Raw genomic sequence first — 19,549 nt, 5'->3', positions numbered from 1 at the left:
AGCACATTGGAACTTGAGAATCACTGCTCCAACTCACTAATGAGAAGAGAATGAAAATCCTTTAACACAATAGGGGGGAAAAATCTCAAGAAAGTGAAAAATACCAGCTTCAATTTTTATGCTTTAGTTGAGTATATTAATAGTAAGATTTTTAAAAAGACTTTTCTTCAAATTGAAAAAAATGGTACTCATTGTAGAGAAGAAAAAATATAATGAAAAAGATCTCTACCATCTGGAAAAAAATAACTTTTATAATTTTGATATACTTAAAAATTAGCTGTGTTTGACAACCATGGGTCTAGCAGAATTCAAGAAAGAAACATAAATCAGTAAATACAGTATAGTATGATACAGGCAGTGGCAAGATATTCAGAGAATTCTGTAATTCAGAAGTGGGTAGGAGCAGGGAGCAAGAAATATTTTTTTTCAGTCTTTTCTCCTTTTTGCCCCTTGTTGTATTTTGGTCCTTATTATAACACCTCTCAATAAAAAGTTAAAAAGTTAAATATCCCACTCTGAACACTGTCAATCTTTCATTCAGTTGTTCCTCAGCTTCACTGAGCTCCTAGGTCCTATCCCTCTTCTCACCTTCTCCGTGTTTCCAGTCTTAGCCCATCATTCTTGTTTTCACTTTCTTCCTTACTTTGCTTAGAAATTGCAGTGAACACTATTGGTTTTGCCTGGCTAAAGTTTACTTCTCTTTCTTCTACTAACATTGTCATCTTATTTTGGGGATTTTCCTTTTCCACTTTAGAATCCATGTTTGTCATTTGTTTTATCAATTATCTTCTCTAGTTTACCTTCCAGCTAAGAAGCTGGAAGGAATGGAATTGAGAGCACAAGTGGCAGGATAAGCCTCTAAGAACAGGTCTTCTTAGAGACCCTATTCCATTTATCAGTCCTCTTTCTTATATCACAACATCTGTCTTTCTCTTTCTTGGGGCTTATTAGCATTTAAGTGGCTAAAAGATGATCATTTACTTGAACAGATATTTCTTCCAAAAGATACTACAACAAACACATGAAAAATGCTCAATATAATGTCATTATGGAAATCAAAAGCAAAGCAATAAGATACTATTCATGTACATTTTGAGGCTATTATTACAAAGATGGATGATAACAAAGGTTGACCAAGCTGTAAAGAAATCAGAAGCCTCCTGCATTACTGGTGGAAATGCAAAATGATATAGCTGTAGAAGAAAACACTTTTGAAATGCTCACCATCTCTAGCAGTCAGAGAAATGCAAATCAAAACTACCCTAAGATACCATCTCACTCCAGTAAGATTGGCAGCCATCATGAAGTCAAACAATAACAAGTGCTGGAGAGGATGTGGGGAAAAGGATACTCTTGTACATTGCTGGTGGGACTGCAAATTGGTTCAGCCAATTTGGAAAGCAGTATGGAGATTCCTGGGAAAGCTGGGAACGGAACCACAATTTGACCCAGTTATTGCCCTTCTTGGTCTATTCCCTGAAGACCTTAAAAGAGCGTACTACAGGGATACTGCCACATCGATGTTCACAGCAGCACGATTCACAATAGCTAGACTGTGGAACCAACCCAGATGCCCTTCAATGGATGAATGGATTTAAAAATGTGGCAGTTATACACCATGGAGTATTACGCAGCACTAAAAAATGACAAAATCATGGAATTTGCAGGGAAATGGATGGCATTAGAGCAGATTATACTTAGTGAAGCCAGCCAATCCCTAAAAAACAAATACCAAATGTCTTCTTTGATATAATGAGAGCAACTAAGAATAGAGCAGGGAGGAAGAGCAGGAAGAAAAGATTGATATTAAACAGAGACACGAGATGGGAGGGAAAGAGAGAGAAAAGGGGAATTGCATGGAAATGGAAAGAGACCCTCATTGTTATAAAAAACTACAGAAAAGAGGTTGTGAGGGGAATTGGAAGAAAAAACAAGGAGAGAAATGAATTACAGTAGATGGGATAGAAAGAGAAGATGGGGGGAGGGGGATAGTAGAGGATAGGAAAGGTAGCAGAATACAACAGTTACTAGTATCGCATTATGTAAAAAGGTGAATGTGTAACCAATGTGATTCTGTAATCTGTATTTGGGGTAAAAATGGGAGTTCATAACTCACTTGAAACTAATGTTTGAAATATGATATGTCAAGAGCTTTGTAAGGTTTTGAACAACCAATAAAAAAAAAAAAAGAAAACACTTTTGAAGTTCCTCATGTAATTAAACATAGAATTACTACATGATCCAGCAATTCCATTTCAGGATACAGATACTCCTCAACTTACACTACAGTTATGTCCTAATAAGCCACATTTTGTTACATCAAAAATTCATTTAATATTCTTAGCTTACTGAACATCCTAACTTAGCAACAGAGTACTCTACAGAATATCCACAGTTTGTTTGCCCTTGTGATCTTGTGGCTGACTGGGAATAGATGACTACTGCTGCCCAGCATCACAAAAGAGGATAATATCATATCTCTGCCCAGGAAAAGATGAAAATTTTCATGAAAAAGATGAAGTACAGTCTCTCTGTGCCATCTTAAAATCAACAAACCCTGATGAACATTTTAAGTCAGGGACCATCATCTGGAAACATCCAAAAGATTTTAAAATGTATTCAAGATAAACTTTTACAATCATGTCCACAGCAGCATTATTCACAACAGCCGTTAGAGGGAAATAACTCAAATGTCCATCAACCAATGAACAGATAAACAAAATGTGGTATATCCAAAAAGCAGAACAATATTTAGTCATAAAAAGGAAAAGTAAGGATATATACTAGAACAAACCTTGAAAACACGTTAAATAAAAGAAACCAAACACAAATGGCCCCAAGTGTTATGATTCAATTTATAGAAAATATCCAGAATAGGCATGTTTATAGAGACAAGACAGCAGATAACTGGTTGCCAAGGGCTGGAGGAAGTTTGTGCTTAATGAAGAGACTGCTTCATGGGTACTAGGTTTCCTTTTGAGATGATGAAAAAGTTCTGAACTAAATAATGGTGATATCGGTACAACACTGTTTATATGTTAAATGTTACTAATGGGAAATTATATGTCCTGTATATTTTACTACAGTTTAAAAAAAAAATCAAAATAGCACCTGATCAGAAACCATAAAAACAGAATGTGCCCAAAGGGAAAAGCCTTCTTCTTAAGTTCCGTTGATCAACATGTCTACCAATTTTCAAATCTGTTTATTTCTAACACTGACTGCCATAATTTAGTATAGGCTTTCATCTGTTTTCACTGAGTAAGTATTAAGGTCTTTTAATTGGTCTCCCTTTCTCCACTTTTGTTTTCCCCCAATCCATCCTTATTGCACAGATTTTTTTCAATTACTGGTCTCAATGTATTTTTTCCTTAGAATCTATTCATTCATTTCCAAAATTATAGCTCTTAACAAAACTGCATGGTGTCCTAATAATCTTGTATGTCTTATTTCATTTCTGAGCATTTTCTCTCTCACAATGTTTGCTACAGGCATTGTTCTTTCAATGGCTCCAACCCATGTCATTTGGTCTTGGTTTTTCTTGACTTTTGGACTTTGAAAAAAATTTTGTACCTCCTTATCTCATTCTCATCCTTCAGTATTCAGCCTCACTTCCTCTCAGAGGCAGCCTTACCTAATGTCCTCAAACTGAGTTAGATACTCTCAACAAGGACTCCTATATTTTTCCCCCATCATGGCACTTTTCTTACTGTACTTGAATTTTTATTTAATTCTTTTCCTTTGACAGGCAAGGGACATCTTCATCTCTTTCAGTTATATTTATAATATCTACTAGAGTGCCTAGTGCATACTGTGTACTCAATAAATAGTATTTGCTAAATGAATACACATACAATAAATATATAATTTATTTTGAAAATTTAATTATAATCCCATTGTATGTTAATTTTATATGTTCATTCATACTATGTTTTAAATTTTTTCCAGTCATAAGATATCCTTTTAAACACACTTTTATTAATTACATAATTTTCCATTGGATGAAGGTAACACAATTTAAATACAAGTGTACCAATGAATATATACTGCTTTCACATTTCTATTAATTTAAAGTAGTTTGAAAAATGTTGTATTCAATCTCTGAATTTTAAATTAATTTCTTGGGACAGATTCATAGAATGAAAATCACATGATCACAGATTTTAATTTAGAAAGTATTTCTTGTTATAATATCTGTTATTACAGTAAAATCAGACAAAGAGTAAAGAATATTCAACCTTTAAGAGAGAAGTTAAAATTGAGTAAGTTTGTTTTCTCTCATCCTATTTTTTTTATAAATGGAATCACACATTCTTCGTGTGCTTTATATTCTACCTTTTTTTTTTTTTTTAATGGTCCTAGAGACTGCACCTAAGGACACTTTACCACTGAGCTACATCCTCAGCACTTTTAATTTTTTAAACAGGATTTGATTAATTTGCTAAGGCTGGCCTCAAACTTGCAATCCTCCTGCCTCAGGTTCCCAAGTTGCTGGGATTATTGGTGCATCACCACACCTGGCTTATAATCTAACTTTTTAAACCTGATCTATGATAACATTATTCATCTATGTCATTATTTTAAAAAAATATGCCATAATGCCTACATAATGTGCCAATATACCATAATTTATCAATTACCCTTTTGTTGAGTAGTTAGGTTATTTCTAATGTTTCAGTACTAGGAAATAATACTGAAATAACTATTTTAGGCGATACAGCACAACTGTTATAAGCATGAGCCTTAGATTCAGACTGTTTAGATCTGAGTTCTAACTCTGTCACTATTTCCTGTGTGAACCTGAGCTAGTTACTCAAACTCTCTATATTTCAGTTTTCTTTTATAAAATGGGGACAAATGACAACATCTCACAAGATTGTAGTAGATTATTTGTCCAATTTTTGTGATAAAATATATGTAACACAAAACTTGCCATCCTACCCACTATTAAATATAAATTCAATTATTATAATAAATTTTATTTTCTTATACTTTTTAGTGGGGACAGTACTAGGTGGGGATTGAACCCAAGGCCTCATGCATTCTAGGTAAGTGTTCTACCACTGAGTTACACACAAGCCCAATTGTAGTGAATTTTAAGTGCATTAACAGATGCAAATTTATATAGTAAATACAACACTATCTATCACATAATAGGTGCTGGAAAGTGCTTATTATTACAATTATTTTTACATGTCTTTACATGTCATATATTTTGATGAATTCCTAAATATGGAATTATAAGGACAGATTACAGTAATTGTTTGTGGCCCCTGTTATTTTCCCTACTCTTTCTTAGCAACAGAATTCGCACATGTTGACTTGGGTCTATTAGCACCCAGAGTAAGGGCCAGATCCCCCAGTCTCCCTGCTGTGGCTATGTGAGTGATATCTGGTTACTAAGGAGGGAAATCCTGCAGGTTTATGTCAAGGAAATACAAACCCTTCCTTTAATCCTTCATGCTGGCTGGAAATGTGAAAGCTGAAGCTTAAAAAGCCACAGTTGAACCACTAGGTGCGTATCATGTATTATGGATGGCAAAGACCTTATTAAGTTTAATGTACTGGAAGAATGCTGGGTCCCTGAGGACTATAGAGTCTTCATAACAATCCAGGACCATCATCATTTTGGTGTTTTAACATTTATAATCAAACCTAATCTTACATGACATAATAACATTTTCTTTAAAGATTTGCCAGTTTATACTCCTAACATCAGTTCTAAATGCCATACTAATCAACTTTTTATTATTTATCTTTTGAGATGGGGTCTTATTATGATGCCCAGGCTGGTCTCCAACTCCTGGGCTCAAGTCATCATCCTGCCCCAGATTCCCAAGGAGCTGGAGCTACACCAGCTGCTCACAACATTGCAGCTGGGTTGATCTACTTCTTTGCCTTTTTTTTTTTTCTTTAATATTTGTTGTTGATGAACCTTATTTATTTACATGTGGTTCTGAGAATCAAATACAGTTTTGATAGTGCTGTATTTACTATATAAATTTGCATCTGTTAATGCACTTAAAATTCACTACAATTGGGCTTGTGTGTAACTCAGTGGTAGAACACTTACCTGGAATGCATGAGGCCTTGGGTTCAATCCCCACCCAGTACTGTTCCCCCCAAAAAGTATAAGAGAATAAAATTTATTATAATTGAATTTATATTTAAAAGTGGGTAGGATGGCAAGTTTTGTGTTACATATATTTTATCACAAAAATTGGACAAATAATCTGCTATAATGCTACTACTTCACACATGCTAGGCAAGTGCTCAACCAGTGAGCCACAACCCCAGCCCAAGGTTTTGGTTTTTTGAAAGGTCCTAGGTAATAAAGAATTTGGCTAGTCTTTGCCCCTATCCAGGGAGGTGGTGTCTAAACTGCTGGGATTTCTTACTGAAAGGAGTCTTTATATTCATGTGATCTAAGAGGATGATTACAGATGGGGGCTGGACATCCAGGAAGATCCACCATGTGATTAGAAGATTGGGATTTTAAGCCACTTGATATCAGTTTAACCTCTGGAGAGGTAGGGACTGAAAATGGATTTCAGACCTATGGTAAGTTATTCAATCAATAATATTATGTAATGAGATTCCAATGAAGACTGGACACAAAAGCTCAGATAAGCTTCCCTGGGTGATAATAATCTATGTATTGTCACACAGTGATGTGCCATAAGGGTGACATCCTGAATCTTTAGAGAAGGGACAATAGAAACTTTGCATTTTGGACTCTCCCAGACCTTATCCTATATACTTTTTGGCTTAACAGAAACTTAAAAATTCAGAAATTAATTTGGTTTTATTTGTATCCATTTGTCACATATTAACATTTCTGAGTTTTGAGTTATTCCAGTGAATTACAAAATTTAAGGATAGTGGTAACTCCTAAATTTGAACCCAGATAGTCAGATAGGAGAGTAGCCTGGGGAACCCTGAATGTGGGGCTGTTCTCTGAAGTAAGGGCAGTCTTGTGGACAGCTATGTCCTTCCTCTTTGAAGTGGGGCCCAATTCTTAGTTGGTATCAGAAGTCATTGCAAAAAAACACTATCTAAATTTGCATTTGGCATTTTTCATGTTTGCAGTTTGTATTTTTTCTGTTACTTGCATATTCATGTCCTGTATACAGTTTTCTATCTTCTTTCAGGGCTTATTCCATTGTTTCTATGGCTGAAAATATTCTCACATCCTGAGATTAACCAGGTGTTAGTCTGATCAATTTATTTGTACTTTTATGTCTTCCAGTTAAAATAAATATTCAAATAGTAATTGCTTTGAGTATAGCTTGAGTTGAGGACCCATTTTTTTGCCAAACAGAAAAAACAATAGTTAAGTATGAGGTAGTCTGCTGGTTTAACATAGATATGATTTTTTATTACCTTTAGGAATTAGTCTACTATTCCTAGTTCATTAAGGACACTTTTAAAAATTAGGATTAGCTGCAACTATATTTACAAAATAAATGTTTAAAATCTAAATAGATGTGAGTTTTAAATACATGATTTTTAAAATAAAAAATGAAACAGGCTTGGCCAGGCATGGTGGTGCACACCTGTAATCCCAGCAGCACAGGAGGCTGAGGCAGGAGGATCACAAGTTCAAAGCAACTTAGGGAGACATTAAGCAACTCAGCAAAAGACTGTTTCTAAATAAAATATTTTAAAAGGGTTGGGGAGGTAATTCAGTGGTTGTTCAATCCCTGGTACCCCCACCCCCAAAAAAGAAAGAAATAGGCTCTATCATAAATGTAAAGAAGAAAGGTCTTGGCTGGGGGTAAAGCTCTGTGGCAGAATGATGCTCAAGATGTGTAAGATTCTTGAGTTCAATCCCCAGCACTGCTAAAAAAAGTGCTCTAAAAATGAGTAGGAGAAATTACTTTGTAAAATCTCTACTTCTTTAACCACAAAGCTCCAACATACCTCTTGAATGGCTGTCATGACAACATGTTGAACAGATTCCTCCATCATCATAATGGCTTGGATGTACTCTGCAAACAAGAACAATCTAGAATGTCACTGTTCAAGGTAAATACAGCCAAGGGGATGAAGGCTAACACTTCATAAATTCTTAGTTTCTTGTTTTGATTCTTCCTATGAGTCCCTCATACATACTTAATGTATTCACATATGTGCCATAGGTAAAGCAAAGGCTGAAATCGCAGTATTTATCTTTCCTGAAGACATTTTCTCCCCTTACATCATTTCTTATAAAGCTGATGCTACAGCTATGGGTCAGGGGAATGCAACATCAGCATTACATGTTGTCAATGTAAATAAATGAAATCATATAGTTTAAGGCATTTACTTATTTATTTACTTACTTTTACTAAAATCTAAAAGTTATCTTTCACATTATTCTTTGCTAAATGGTTAAAAAAAACTCTGAAGTCTTTTATTCTCATATAACATTAAAGCACTGAATTATTTTTAATTTCTACACTAGTATTTTCTACTACACAAAAGAAAATACTTAATAAACCCAAGACATGCTTAGCAAAGAATTAAGATGAATTTAAGATAGAATCTAATAGTATAGTTAAACAAATATTGTATATAGGGAAGATTAGTGGAGTAGAAGAGCAAAAGAAAGGGAAGAGAGACAGAAAAGGGGAGGAAATGCAGAATTAAATTAACAAAAGCATGTTATGTGCATATATAAACATACCACAGTAAATTCCATCATTTATATATGTATATAAAACATCAATGAAAACAAAATAAATAAATGAGTGAAAGGGGAAAAAAAGAGAAACATATACTGTATAATCCCAGGCTTTAAAATAATGTCTAATATTTCTAATATGCTAAAACAGCAACCTCATCAATCTTATCCTCACCACAGCAGAAAAAGAAAGGTCTCTTTAGCTCTTAGTACAACAATATTGAAACAATAATTTCTTTCCTTCTTAAAAGCCCTGGAAGTGAGCAGGGCTATGGCTCAGTGGTAGAGCACTTGCCTCATAGATGTGTGAGGCACTGGGTTCAATCCTCAACACCACATAAAAATAAATAAATAAATATATTTAAAAATATATATATATTATTTTAAAAGAAACAGTCCAGGAAGTGATTTTTCATTATTTCCAAATATAATAATGGATAAGTGGCATTAAGCATTAAAAAAATAGGTGGATTCCAACAAACATGGTAAATATGTTTTCAAAAAAATATTTTAAAAGGTAAACTAATAAGGAAATTTTAGCCTTCACTTGTCACTCTAATCCCATATATACAAAAAAAGCAAATATAAAAGAAATCTCACCACTAGAAGTAGAATATGAAGGAATCTTGTCAAATTGTCAAGGTAATTTTTTGATGAGATTCATTAGTAAGGACTTATGTGTAGTTTATCTCTAATACTTCTCAACAACTCTGCAAAGTATGTTAATACTTTCCTGTTGCAGATTAAAAACTGAAAACTAATAGAAGTTATTCAAGGATAAATAAACTTTACCCAAGGTTTAAAAAATGCAGAGGCAGGAAATTTATTTCAGTGGTAGAGTGAGTGCTTAGAATGCATGAGTTCTGGAGCACCCACCTCGAAAAGTGTAGAACCAAGACTTAAATATGAACTTAACTCCTAACCCTGTGAATTTTGCACCACTGTGCTCTCTCAATACTATAAACATTAGGTAGCTATCAACTGGAAACTCGAAGACCCTAGGTTTCATAAATAAAATCCAAAAATCCATTTATAAAAACCCTCATATTTGGAATGCTAAACTGTAATCCTCTACCTGACAGGCAACTTGTTTTTTAAAAAGTATTTTAAAAACACTATTAAACCATGACATTATGACATTCTGGTGTCAATGCCAAAGCTTTTAGTTTATCAAAAATGTGTTTTAGGGGCTGGGGTTGTGGCTCAGAGGTAGAGCGCTCACCTAGCATGCATGAGGCACCTGGGTTCGATCCTCAGCAGCACATAAAAAAAAAAACACAAAAGATATTGTGTCAACCTATAACTAAAAATTTTTTTAAAAATGTGTTTTAATGGAAGTATTTTCATAAGGATACTTGAACCCAATCAAATGTTTCATTATACAAACATACACAATCCAAGCGGAGGAATACATCATAATTACTATTTGGCCAGTAAGGAATTCCTTTAGTCTGAGATCAATGTTTTCTTCTGTTTTTCTCAATGACAATCATCCTATGAGTTTAGAGATAAAGCAAGGGAGTGCTTTAGATATTCTGTTTGAAGGCATCAAACTACAAAAACTAATGAAACTCAGATGACTGACCCGATCTCAAAATGAAGACTGTGAACATGAAAGAGAAGAAGCCATGGCACTGATAATGGCAAAGGGAAATTCAATGGCAGCCTACTGGAAGTAAAGAAAGTGGGATGGGGGTTAGGAAGTTAGTAGGTGTGAGAGGGGAAGCGTTAGTTAAGAAGCGGTGTTGCCACGTCAAGGCCCTTCCCCGCGAACACCGTAAAATGCTAAATGATAAAATGATGATGAAAACTACATTAATGTACAATTTTAACCATTTACAAATCTTTAAAGGTCAAAATACAATTACATACAGTTATTAGGTACATATCTATGAGGTAATGCTGGAGAATGAGGTGCAGTATATAAGGGAATTTACACTAAAATCTAAGCTGTCCAAAATTTACAGCATGATATAGTATAAAGAATACTAACCTAAGTTTAAATGTGGAAGAAACATGAGTGTTTGTTCTTGACTAGCCCCTCACAAGTAAGAAATCTTGGACAAGTCACTTAATATTTGGGAATCCCAGTTTCCTAATCTATAAAAAGCATATTTTTGTTCTGTTAATGAATAGTAGAATACCAGAGAGAAAGGAGATACTAAGTAAATATTATCAGTGTCTCTACTAATCTTTACTTTTACAAATTCAATTTTATTTGCCCTAATTAAAGAAGTTAGTCAAGATAACACAAATATTTAAAGTTCTTAGCGGCTGCTTTTCACTTCTTAACTGCAAACTGTGTCTAAGCACAAAGCCCTTATATTTGTATGACTAGGAGATTTTGTATACTCATTTTGCAGACATGGAAGTAGGCTGAGATCTTGTCCAAAGTGAGTCAGGTAGTAAATGATAGAGCCATTTCAATAAGCCCTGTGTTGTATATCATACATACAGAGACAGCTAATGCTTAGTAATTCTGAAACTCATTTATTTGATTTCTAGTTTTCTACTATGTTCCTAAGAGCAAGGAATACCCTAAATCTGAATCAGTGAGATGTTAAAATCCTGCTCAAAAAAATTTTTTTTATTATTTATACAATTTCAGAGGAAAAAATGATTGTAGATGACTCTACAGAATATTTCAGCTAAACTGAATAAGCAACTGAAATTTACTATGAGTATGTCATGATAAAATCTAAAAGGAATGAAGCTAGAGAGAAAGAAATTCATTGTTAAAAAAAAAACAAAATTAAATCAGATCAGTAAAAGTAGTCACTGTTTTAAGAAAACAACGTTGACTATTATCAAACTTACTATTAGAACACCCTCCCCCGCAAAAAAACAAAGAACAAGTTAATAAAGATCTCTTTGGCATTACCAAAGGTGAGGGAAGGGGCAAGAAAAATATTGTGATTGTCATCGTTTAGAATAACCCTCATCTACCTATTCTCCTGCTTTGTTTTTCTTTATCTGTTCCTCACTATACTTCATCGTAGTTTTGTGGAGCTCTTAAATCCTTCAAAGGTAACTTTCTTACATTCAGTTTCTACTACTTAGATTATACTTAACCCATTATCCTCCACAGCTTTACTTAAATAGCTTCCTCACCCCATATCCAGGCTGTTCTTGGTCTTCAGAGGAACTCACCAGCATTCTGATGTTATTATTTAATGCCTTTTCCCTCTACTCTCATTCCAATAGGGCAGGTACTGTCTCTGTTTTATCTACCACTGTGTTCCTATTCTCTAATGTATCAGTTCAATAAACATTTGTGACATAAAAATAAACATTTGTGATATAAATCAATTAGAAGAGGGTATTATTTATTCACTTTATTTATGATAAATCTGACAGTATTTCTTAATAAGTGATCTCCATGCAGATAAGTAGCTCTCAATAGAGGGGACAGAAAAGCTATTTAAGATTAGAAAAGCTATTTAAAAGCTACTTGGAAAAATTTTTTAAAGATATTTATTACATTGTTATCTACATATCAAAGTTGGTCTTCAAGTATCTTCAGCAAAGAACAAATCTGTCATCTTAGATTTGCTATACATATAAAGTACTATATTTTCTAACAAAATTTGTGAACTAAATTTAACTAAAAGTAGTCTTTAAGTAAGTTGATTTACTAATTTATGTTCCACTATTCAGAAAATGAATATAAATCCCTAAACACCACCTTATGATAACTATCATTGAAAAAATTGTAGTAACCTAAAACTCCACAAAACACACAATGAAAATAGAACCAAAATTAATGTTTTAAAATACTTTATAAAATATTATGTTTCATTGGGCACAGTGGTTGTATGCCTGTAATCTCAGCTACTTGAAATACTAAGGCAGGAGAATACCAAGTTCAAGGACAGCCTGGGCAACTCAGTGATATATTGTCTCAAAAAATAAAATAAAAGAAACAAAAAAGGATGGGGATATAGCTCAATAGCACTTGCCTAGCATGACAAGGTCCTGGCTTTACTCCCTAGTATTGCAAAAGAGAAAAAAGAGTTTCCACATAACTAAGATCATTTGAACCATTTATGTGAAAGAACCTATACTGTTTTACGCACATATCTCACTGAGTCCTCAAAATAACCTTATGAGGTAGGTACTAAATTTTCATTTTATTAAGAAACTAAAATACAGAGATTAAGTGATTTGCTCAATATCCCTCCATAGTTTCTGAAAGTGGAATCAAATTTGAAAACAAGGCATTACAGCCCATGCTCTTAATCTCAAGTAGAGAGATGTTTTCTAAACTGCCATTTTACAAACTGAATTAGCTAATAAATTGACCAATATTTTGATAAAAATGATAAAATTCAGCTCTGGGAACTTCAAATTCAATAGTTTAGATTGCAATACAAAGGAAACAAAGAAAATAAAAAATAATTCATATTTATATGGTGAGATGTTTCTAGCACTGATATACAAATCATTAATTTATTTTAAAGTCTTTGTTCATCTTTGTGAAAACAATCCCCAAAAGCCCTTGAATTTCAAGTTTTCTTGCTAGATAGGTTAATAAGAAATATCCCATAGTGTTTCTAAAAGTTTTATAATCACTTATAAGTAAGTAGGATGAAACAATCTGGATAATATGTAATATTCTTTCCTTTAAAAAACCGACTTAAGTGATTTCTTGGGGAAGAATATCTACCACATTTAGAGGGAACAGAATTTCAAACTATTTTTATCATTTAAAGACAACATATTATGATACTCTTCTCTCCTCTTTTCCCCACAGCAAAGACAAACTTCTAAATATTTCAAACTATAGTATGGGGAAAAGGGCGGGGTGTGGGACAATGTCGACTCTAAGGCATCTATTATAGATTATGTTGGGAAGGTGGACATGAATACCCACTGAACTGCTGCTGGGCATCTGTGTTCACTTTCCAAACTAATAGGTGAACCTTGTCCAATTAACAATAAAATTTCATCATATCCAATGCAGTTAAAATACATTAAAAACATTCTGCTCAGGATGGGTATGTAGCTCAGTAGTAGACACATACTTGGCATGTACAAGGTAGAGTTTCAGTACCAGCACCACAAAAATAAAAAATAAACAACAAAACAATCTACTCAAAAAGAATTATGTGGTCTCCCAGAAACAGAAAGAAGAGGACCACAACCAAATTTACTGTAACTTGCAAAACTTGCTTAAACTAAAAATCAAAACAAAACAAAAATACTAAAACTAGCAAAAAATTGGGGTGAGGTTGTGGCTCAATGGAAGAGAGATCCCCTAGCATGTGTGAGGCACTAAGTTTGATCCTCAGCACCACGTAAAAATCCATAAATAAAATAAAGATATCTACAACTAAAAAAAAAAATTGAAAAAAAACTAGCAAAAATTTGTAGAAAACAGGTGACCTTTGAGAGATGTTATTGTTTGTACTGTGCTTTATATATAAAATATACAGTATATATTACTTTGCTTCAATATTTTAAATATATACACTAATATATAAATTACCTTGCTTCTGTTCACAGTTCACAGCACAGCCTAAAATGAGTTGGAGCATCCTTCCAAGCTCTGCTGCATCAGAATGCTCTCCAATAAGGTTCACATCAGGAAGGGTAAAGTCATTAATCTGTTGTCCTAAAATCTAAATGGAAACAAAAGATTACAATTACATTCACATTTATATTACCACATGAAATATTTGATAGATTACTTTTTAATCACTAGAAACTGACTGCCAAGGACACAGCTGTTCAATCTCACTCCCAATTTGTTTTTACCTCACATACCTAAGTTATAACAATCCTGATAACTCAAGCAACTTAAGTCACTATTTGGCATGTGATATGCACACTGAGAAAAGAAGCTGTGTACTGATCCTTTTACTATTCCAAGAAGGATGAGATGTTTGCTTTTTGTGAACCTTAAACAAAAGGTTCTGAACTAGGGGACACCAAAAAAGCCGAGATTAAATAAAAACTCAGACCCTATAGTCACATTCACTCCATTTGAGTGCTTAAATGCTGGTAGCAAGATTTGTTGACAAGTACCTAGGTTGTTTCCATAGCTTATCTATTCTGAATTGTGCTGTGATAAAAGCTGATATGGCTGCATCTCTATAGTATGCAGATTTTAGATCTTTTGGATATATACCAAGGAATAGGATACCTAGTTTATATGCTGGCTCCATCCCTAGTTTTTTGAGGAATCTCCATACTGCTTTCCAGAGTGACTATACTAATTTGTGGTCCTATGAACAATGTACGAGTGTACCTTTTCCCCCACATCCTTGCCAACATTTATTATTTGTATTCTTGATAATTGCCAAAGAATGGATTTTTAAATTTTATTTTACATACTCTGGATCACTCTATGCTGCAGATAGGAAGTGAAAAGAAGAGGTTGTGAAAGGTGAACACAGGGGCTTTCTAAGGTGGTGACAATGTTCCACAGACCTATTATAAGACTGTTCACTTTATAATTAACTGTTAAGTATGTCACATACTTTTCTGAATATATGTTTATTTTACAATGAAAAACTGATGGGTGTTGTGCAGAAGGGGTGCTGCTATTTCAGATAAGCAGTCAATGAAAGCTTCTAACAAAATCTTCCTCAGACAAAATCTGAACAGAGTAGCTGGGGATACAGCTCAGTGGCAGAGTTGTGCTTAGCCTGCGTGGGACCCTGGATTCCATCCCCAGGCCCAAAACCAAGCAAACAAACAAAAACCAAAATACAAAATCAAAACACCCCCCCCAAATAAAATAATAACTTTCCAAAACAACAACAACAACAAAATGAATAGAGATCTAGAATAAACCAGAAAATCACATAACAAAATGTGGAGGAACAAGCCACACAAGATTTTAGCCTGGGGCAAAGTACTGAGATAGGAGTGTACTGGAATTCCAACAATATCAAGATCATTATGGCTGGGGAGAAGGAGTGATGGGAGTGGGAGGAAGATCATTTATTTCCTTGGCAGTTGCTAACTGTGATGCCTACTGGGAGGAACCTGGGCAGATGGATTAATAAATAAATAAAGTAAAAAAAAATATATGGAAGTAAAAATAATCTGTGATTAGTACTCACAGAAAGGTGAGAAAAAGTATTACATTCATAAAGTAAGAACAGGATATAAAAGTTTCACTTAGAAAAGAGCAAAGCTTATGGGAATTGAAAATATGATAGCATAAATGAAAGCTCTGATGCACAAACTGGAAGAAAGGTGTGTGATTATCTCAGAAAACAGAGCAAAAACACAAGAGAAATGGTTAGCTAATTAATTAAAGGATTAATCCAGGAGGCTTAAAGGCTGGAAAGTGAATAGAGAAAATAAATTGAAAAAATATAAATTAAAAAAAAAAATCAGAAAAATTTCTAAAACTAAAACTAATAGATGGGTAGTTTGAATACTTGGAAAGTCTCAAAGCATAGTAATAATTTTTTAAATAAAGCTTTTTTCCTGCAAAAAATACACCTCACACCAAAGCACACCATCCTGAAACTTGGGAGATTTAAAAAGATCCTAAAAATTTCCAGAAAATGAAAAAGTTACCAAGAAGGAATGAGAATCCACATGAAATTTCAACATTTCTGCAAGTTAGAAGACAATGCAGCAATGCCTTCAAAATACTTACATTATTTCCAACTAAAATTCCATAACCAACTCAACTCTCAAGAAAGATTGTTTTCAAATGTACATGACTTAAAAAAGTTATCTATCAAGTACTTTTCAGAAGATGTTATTGGAAAATGTGCTTTACAAAAAAAAAAAAAAAAAACAACCAGGAACAAGAAATACATATTATTCAGTCAATGGAATATAAGGTAGGATAGGACAAAGGAATTCTTCCCAGGATAAGGGTGAAAGGTAATAAATGAACAGTTTATTTATTATTCTTATTATTCCATTTAGAGTGAAAAATAGTTTCACTGCAGAAATATCAACATAATAGGATAAGGGAACCTGCCTGGGGGTATTTACACAATACATGGTTATACCATGTTACCTTTTTATTTGGGGGTGGGAAGGAGATATTATGGATTGAACTCAAGGGTGCTTTCTCACTAAACTAACTTCCCAGTGCTTTTCATTTTGAAACAGGATCTTGCTAAATTGCTAAGGTGGCCTCAAACTTGTGATCCTCCTGCCTCAACCTCCCGAGTTGTACACCACTGCATCAGGCTCATATTACCTTTCTAAAGTCTAAAACACTCTGGATTTCAAAATGGATCTGGTCTAAAGGATTAGAGACTATGGATCTGCATACATATTTTACAAGTACATTTATGTATATTTTCTATAAAACTGGTATCATATGCCACATACAATCTCATATTTCATATTATTAAATAGTTTTTATTAATATGAAGTTTTATGGTTGCAAGGTATTTACAAAACATTTTCTTATTGTTAGACATTTGGGTTATTTTCAATTCTTACCTACTATGAAATAATGACGAGGTAGACAGCCCTAAGTAGTTTTATTTTATTTTACTGTAATAGGGTCTCACTCACTCTGTTGTCCCAGATGGCCTCCAATTCCTGGGCTCAAGTGATCCTCCTGCCTCAGACTTCTGAGTGGCTGTTATGAAGTTTTAGTAGGTAAATTTCTAAAACTAGAATTATTCTGTTAAAGGCTTTTAAAAACAGAGAAGTATTCTGCCTTCAAGGAGTTTATGTAGGGTGTAGAAGGCATAAAATGAATAAGTAAACGCACAAAGAAATACACAATTACAAATTACAGTAGGTAGTCAGAAGAAAAAAAAACACTGGGCTATGAGAATAAATGAGGACTGATAATGAGTCACATAGTATGCTTACTAAATAGTTGTGCAGGCACAAACTAAGCAAATACCAACTATATATACTGATTTTAGTTTTACTTATTCTCCCATTCTTTGTCATAATCATTTAGTACTGAATAGAATTGGGCTCTTAAAAGGGCATTAGAAAAGTTCCAAAGACATAAAAGTTCCATCTTCAGAGATTGGATTTTTCTACTCTCTGAATACAAGGAGCATGACTGGATGATGCTGACTGAAGCCACAGAGTAACAGTGATAGACTCAAGGACCAAAACATTGACAAGGAACATTTTGTGGAGTAGAGATAGAATAGTTGGAGGAATTAAAAAAAAAAAAAATAGATTAACAGAAAGAGGTATATATGGTTAGATTACCTGACCTAAATTTCTCACATGTAAGATGGGGATAACAGGACTTCTAACAGCTAGTAAGAGTACAGCATTACAAATAATACCTTCCTCACAATAACACTCAATAAAATGTTCCTGAAACATCATCATGATCTTTGATAAAAGTTTTCGTTCTTTTTTACTGTAAAACTTTAGTGAAAATTACCATTTATACTTCACAAAATAGGCACAATGCTCAGAACAAAAACAATTACTTCTTCTAAGCCAAAAGATCTAATAAATATTACTTCTTAGTACACTTAAGAAGTAACAGTAACAAAATACTCCTTTACACATTTGTCAAGATGTCTAACACAAACCCTACACATACTGTTATACGTCTTAAGTGTCGTATTTTTCTTGGAAATTAGTATTTACTTTATGTAAATAAATACTATTAATTTTAGAGTAGTCATCTATTTACATATTTCCAAATATATAAACATTTATAGTATCTATTTACTAATATTTATAAATATTTACTTATTTATGGTACTGGGGATTGAACTCAGCAATTCAATCCACTGAGCCACAAGCCCAGACCTTTTTATTTTTTATTTTGAGACAGGATCTAAGTTGCTGAAGTTGGCCTCAAATTTATGATCCTCCCACCTCAGCCTTCCCAGTAGCTGAAATTACAGGAGGGCTTCACCACATACTTGAGATAATTAGAAAATCTAGAGTGCCAAATATGTGGTAATACTATGCAATGGGGCTGGGATGTAACACTGACTACATCAGGTCTGGTCCCAACCTCATTTCATGACTAATATGAGGGTGAGACAACCAAGTAAACAAAACAAAACAAAACAAAAAGATCCCAAATATGGCAAAGATCAAAGGGAATAAACACAGTGCTGTGAATAAATGGGGCTGAAGTAACTGCTGTCCCAGCTGAGATAGCGCATACTTGGGGAATGCATCTCTGGGAAATAAGAATAGGTTCAAATAAGTATGTGCTAGCAATGACAAGAGCTGAAGGAAGAACATGACATATATCAAGAGAACTAGGAGTGCAGGCTCTGAGGCACACAGGGGTTTGGCATATCTGCGGAACAGGAGGAGGATGAAGGGGCTATAGTGTTGTTGGTGAGGAGAAAGTAGTGTAAGAAGTAGTTAGAGGATCGTGTAACACCTGGTGGTACATTGTAAGAAATGTAGATTTGATCTTCAAGGCAATACAAAATCACCTAAGACTTAAAGAAGGAAACTGACATATTCTAGTTTATATTTTTAAAAACTATCCTAGCTTGAAAGTGGAGACCCAACTACCAAAGGATAATGGTAAAATCTGTTAGGTGTTTTAGTAATCTAAACACAAGCTAATGATGGTTTGGTGTAGGGTCGTGGTGGGAGAGCTGGAGAAAACTCTATTTTGAAGGTTTAATAGATCTTGCAGATGGTATTAAAAGAAGGAAGGGCTGGGCATAGTGGCATACACCTGTAATCAGGAGGCTGAGGCAGCAGGACTGCTAAGTTTAAGGCCAACCTCAGCAACTTAGCAAGACCCTGTCTCAAAAAATAAAAAGAGCTGGGGATATAGCTCAGTGGTAAAGAACTCTTTGTTCATCCTCAGTACCTGGTAGAGATGGAGTGTGAATTGTTAAGATTGTACGGTGTACTAGGGTGGATGGAAGTGTCACACTTACTGAAATGGGAAGACTGGTGTTATGGTTATAAATGTAATCATTAACACTCGTAAGCTTG

The 19,549-nt window shown here is 34.0% G+C and overlaps 1 protein-coding gene across 12 annotated transcripts in view; it reads right to left on the bottom strand.

Moving 5' to 3' along the window:
- Hook3 (hook microtubule tethering protein 3) overlaps positions 1–19,549 on the bottom strand; it is a 166,811-nt gene that overhangs the window by 63,687 nt on the left and 83,575 nt on the right. For 11 of the 12 annotated variants that reach the window (XM_078031291.1, XM_078031294.1, XM_078031290.1 and 8 more), the window contains 2 exons: positions 14,154–14,286; positions 7,924–7,991 (listed from right to left, as the gene is read on the bottom strand). In XM_078031291.1, the coding sequence (XP_077887417.1) occupies positions 7,924–7,991; positions 14,154–14,286 (201 nt within the window). Of the gene's footprint in view, positions 1–7,923; positions 7,992–9,887; positions 9,998–14,153; positions 14,287–19,549 lie in introns of those variants that run through there. The other variant, XM_078031295.1, reaches the window with a different exon arrangement.

The sequence above is a fragment of the Ictidomys tridecemlineatus genome, chromosome 14, assembly GCF_052094955.1.
Source record: "Ictidomys tridecemlineatus isolate mIctTri1 chromosome 14, mIctTri1.hap1, whole genome shotgun sequence".
Taxonomy (NCBI): domain Eukaryota; kingdom Metazoa; phylum Chordata; class Mammalia; order Rodentia; family Sciuridae; genus Ictidomys; species Ictidomys tridecemlineatus.
The sequence above is the reverse complement of the archived record's forward strand: the minus strand, read 5'-3'. Positions and strand labels throughout refer to the sequence as shown.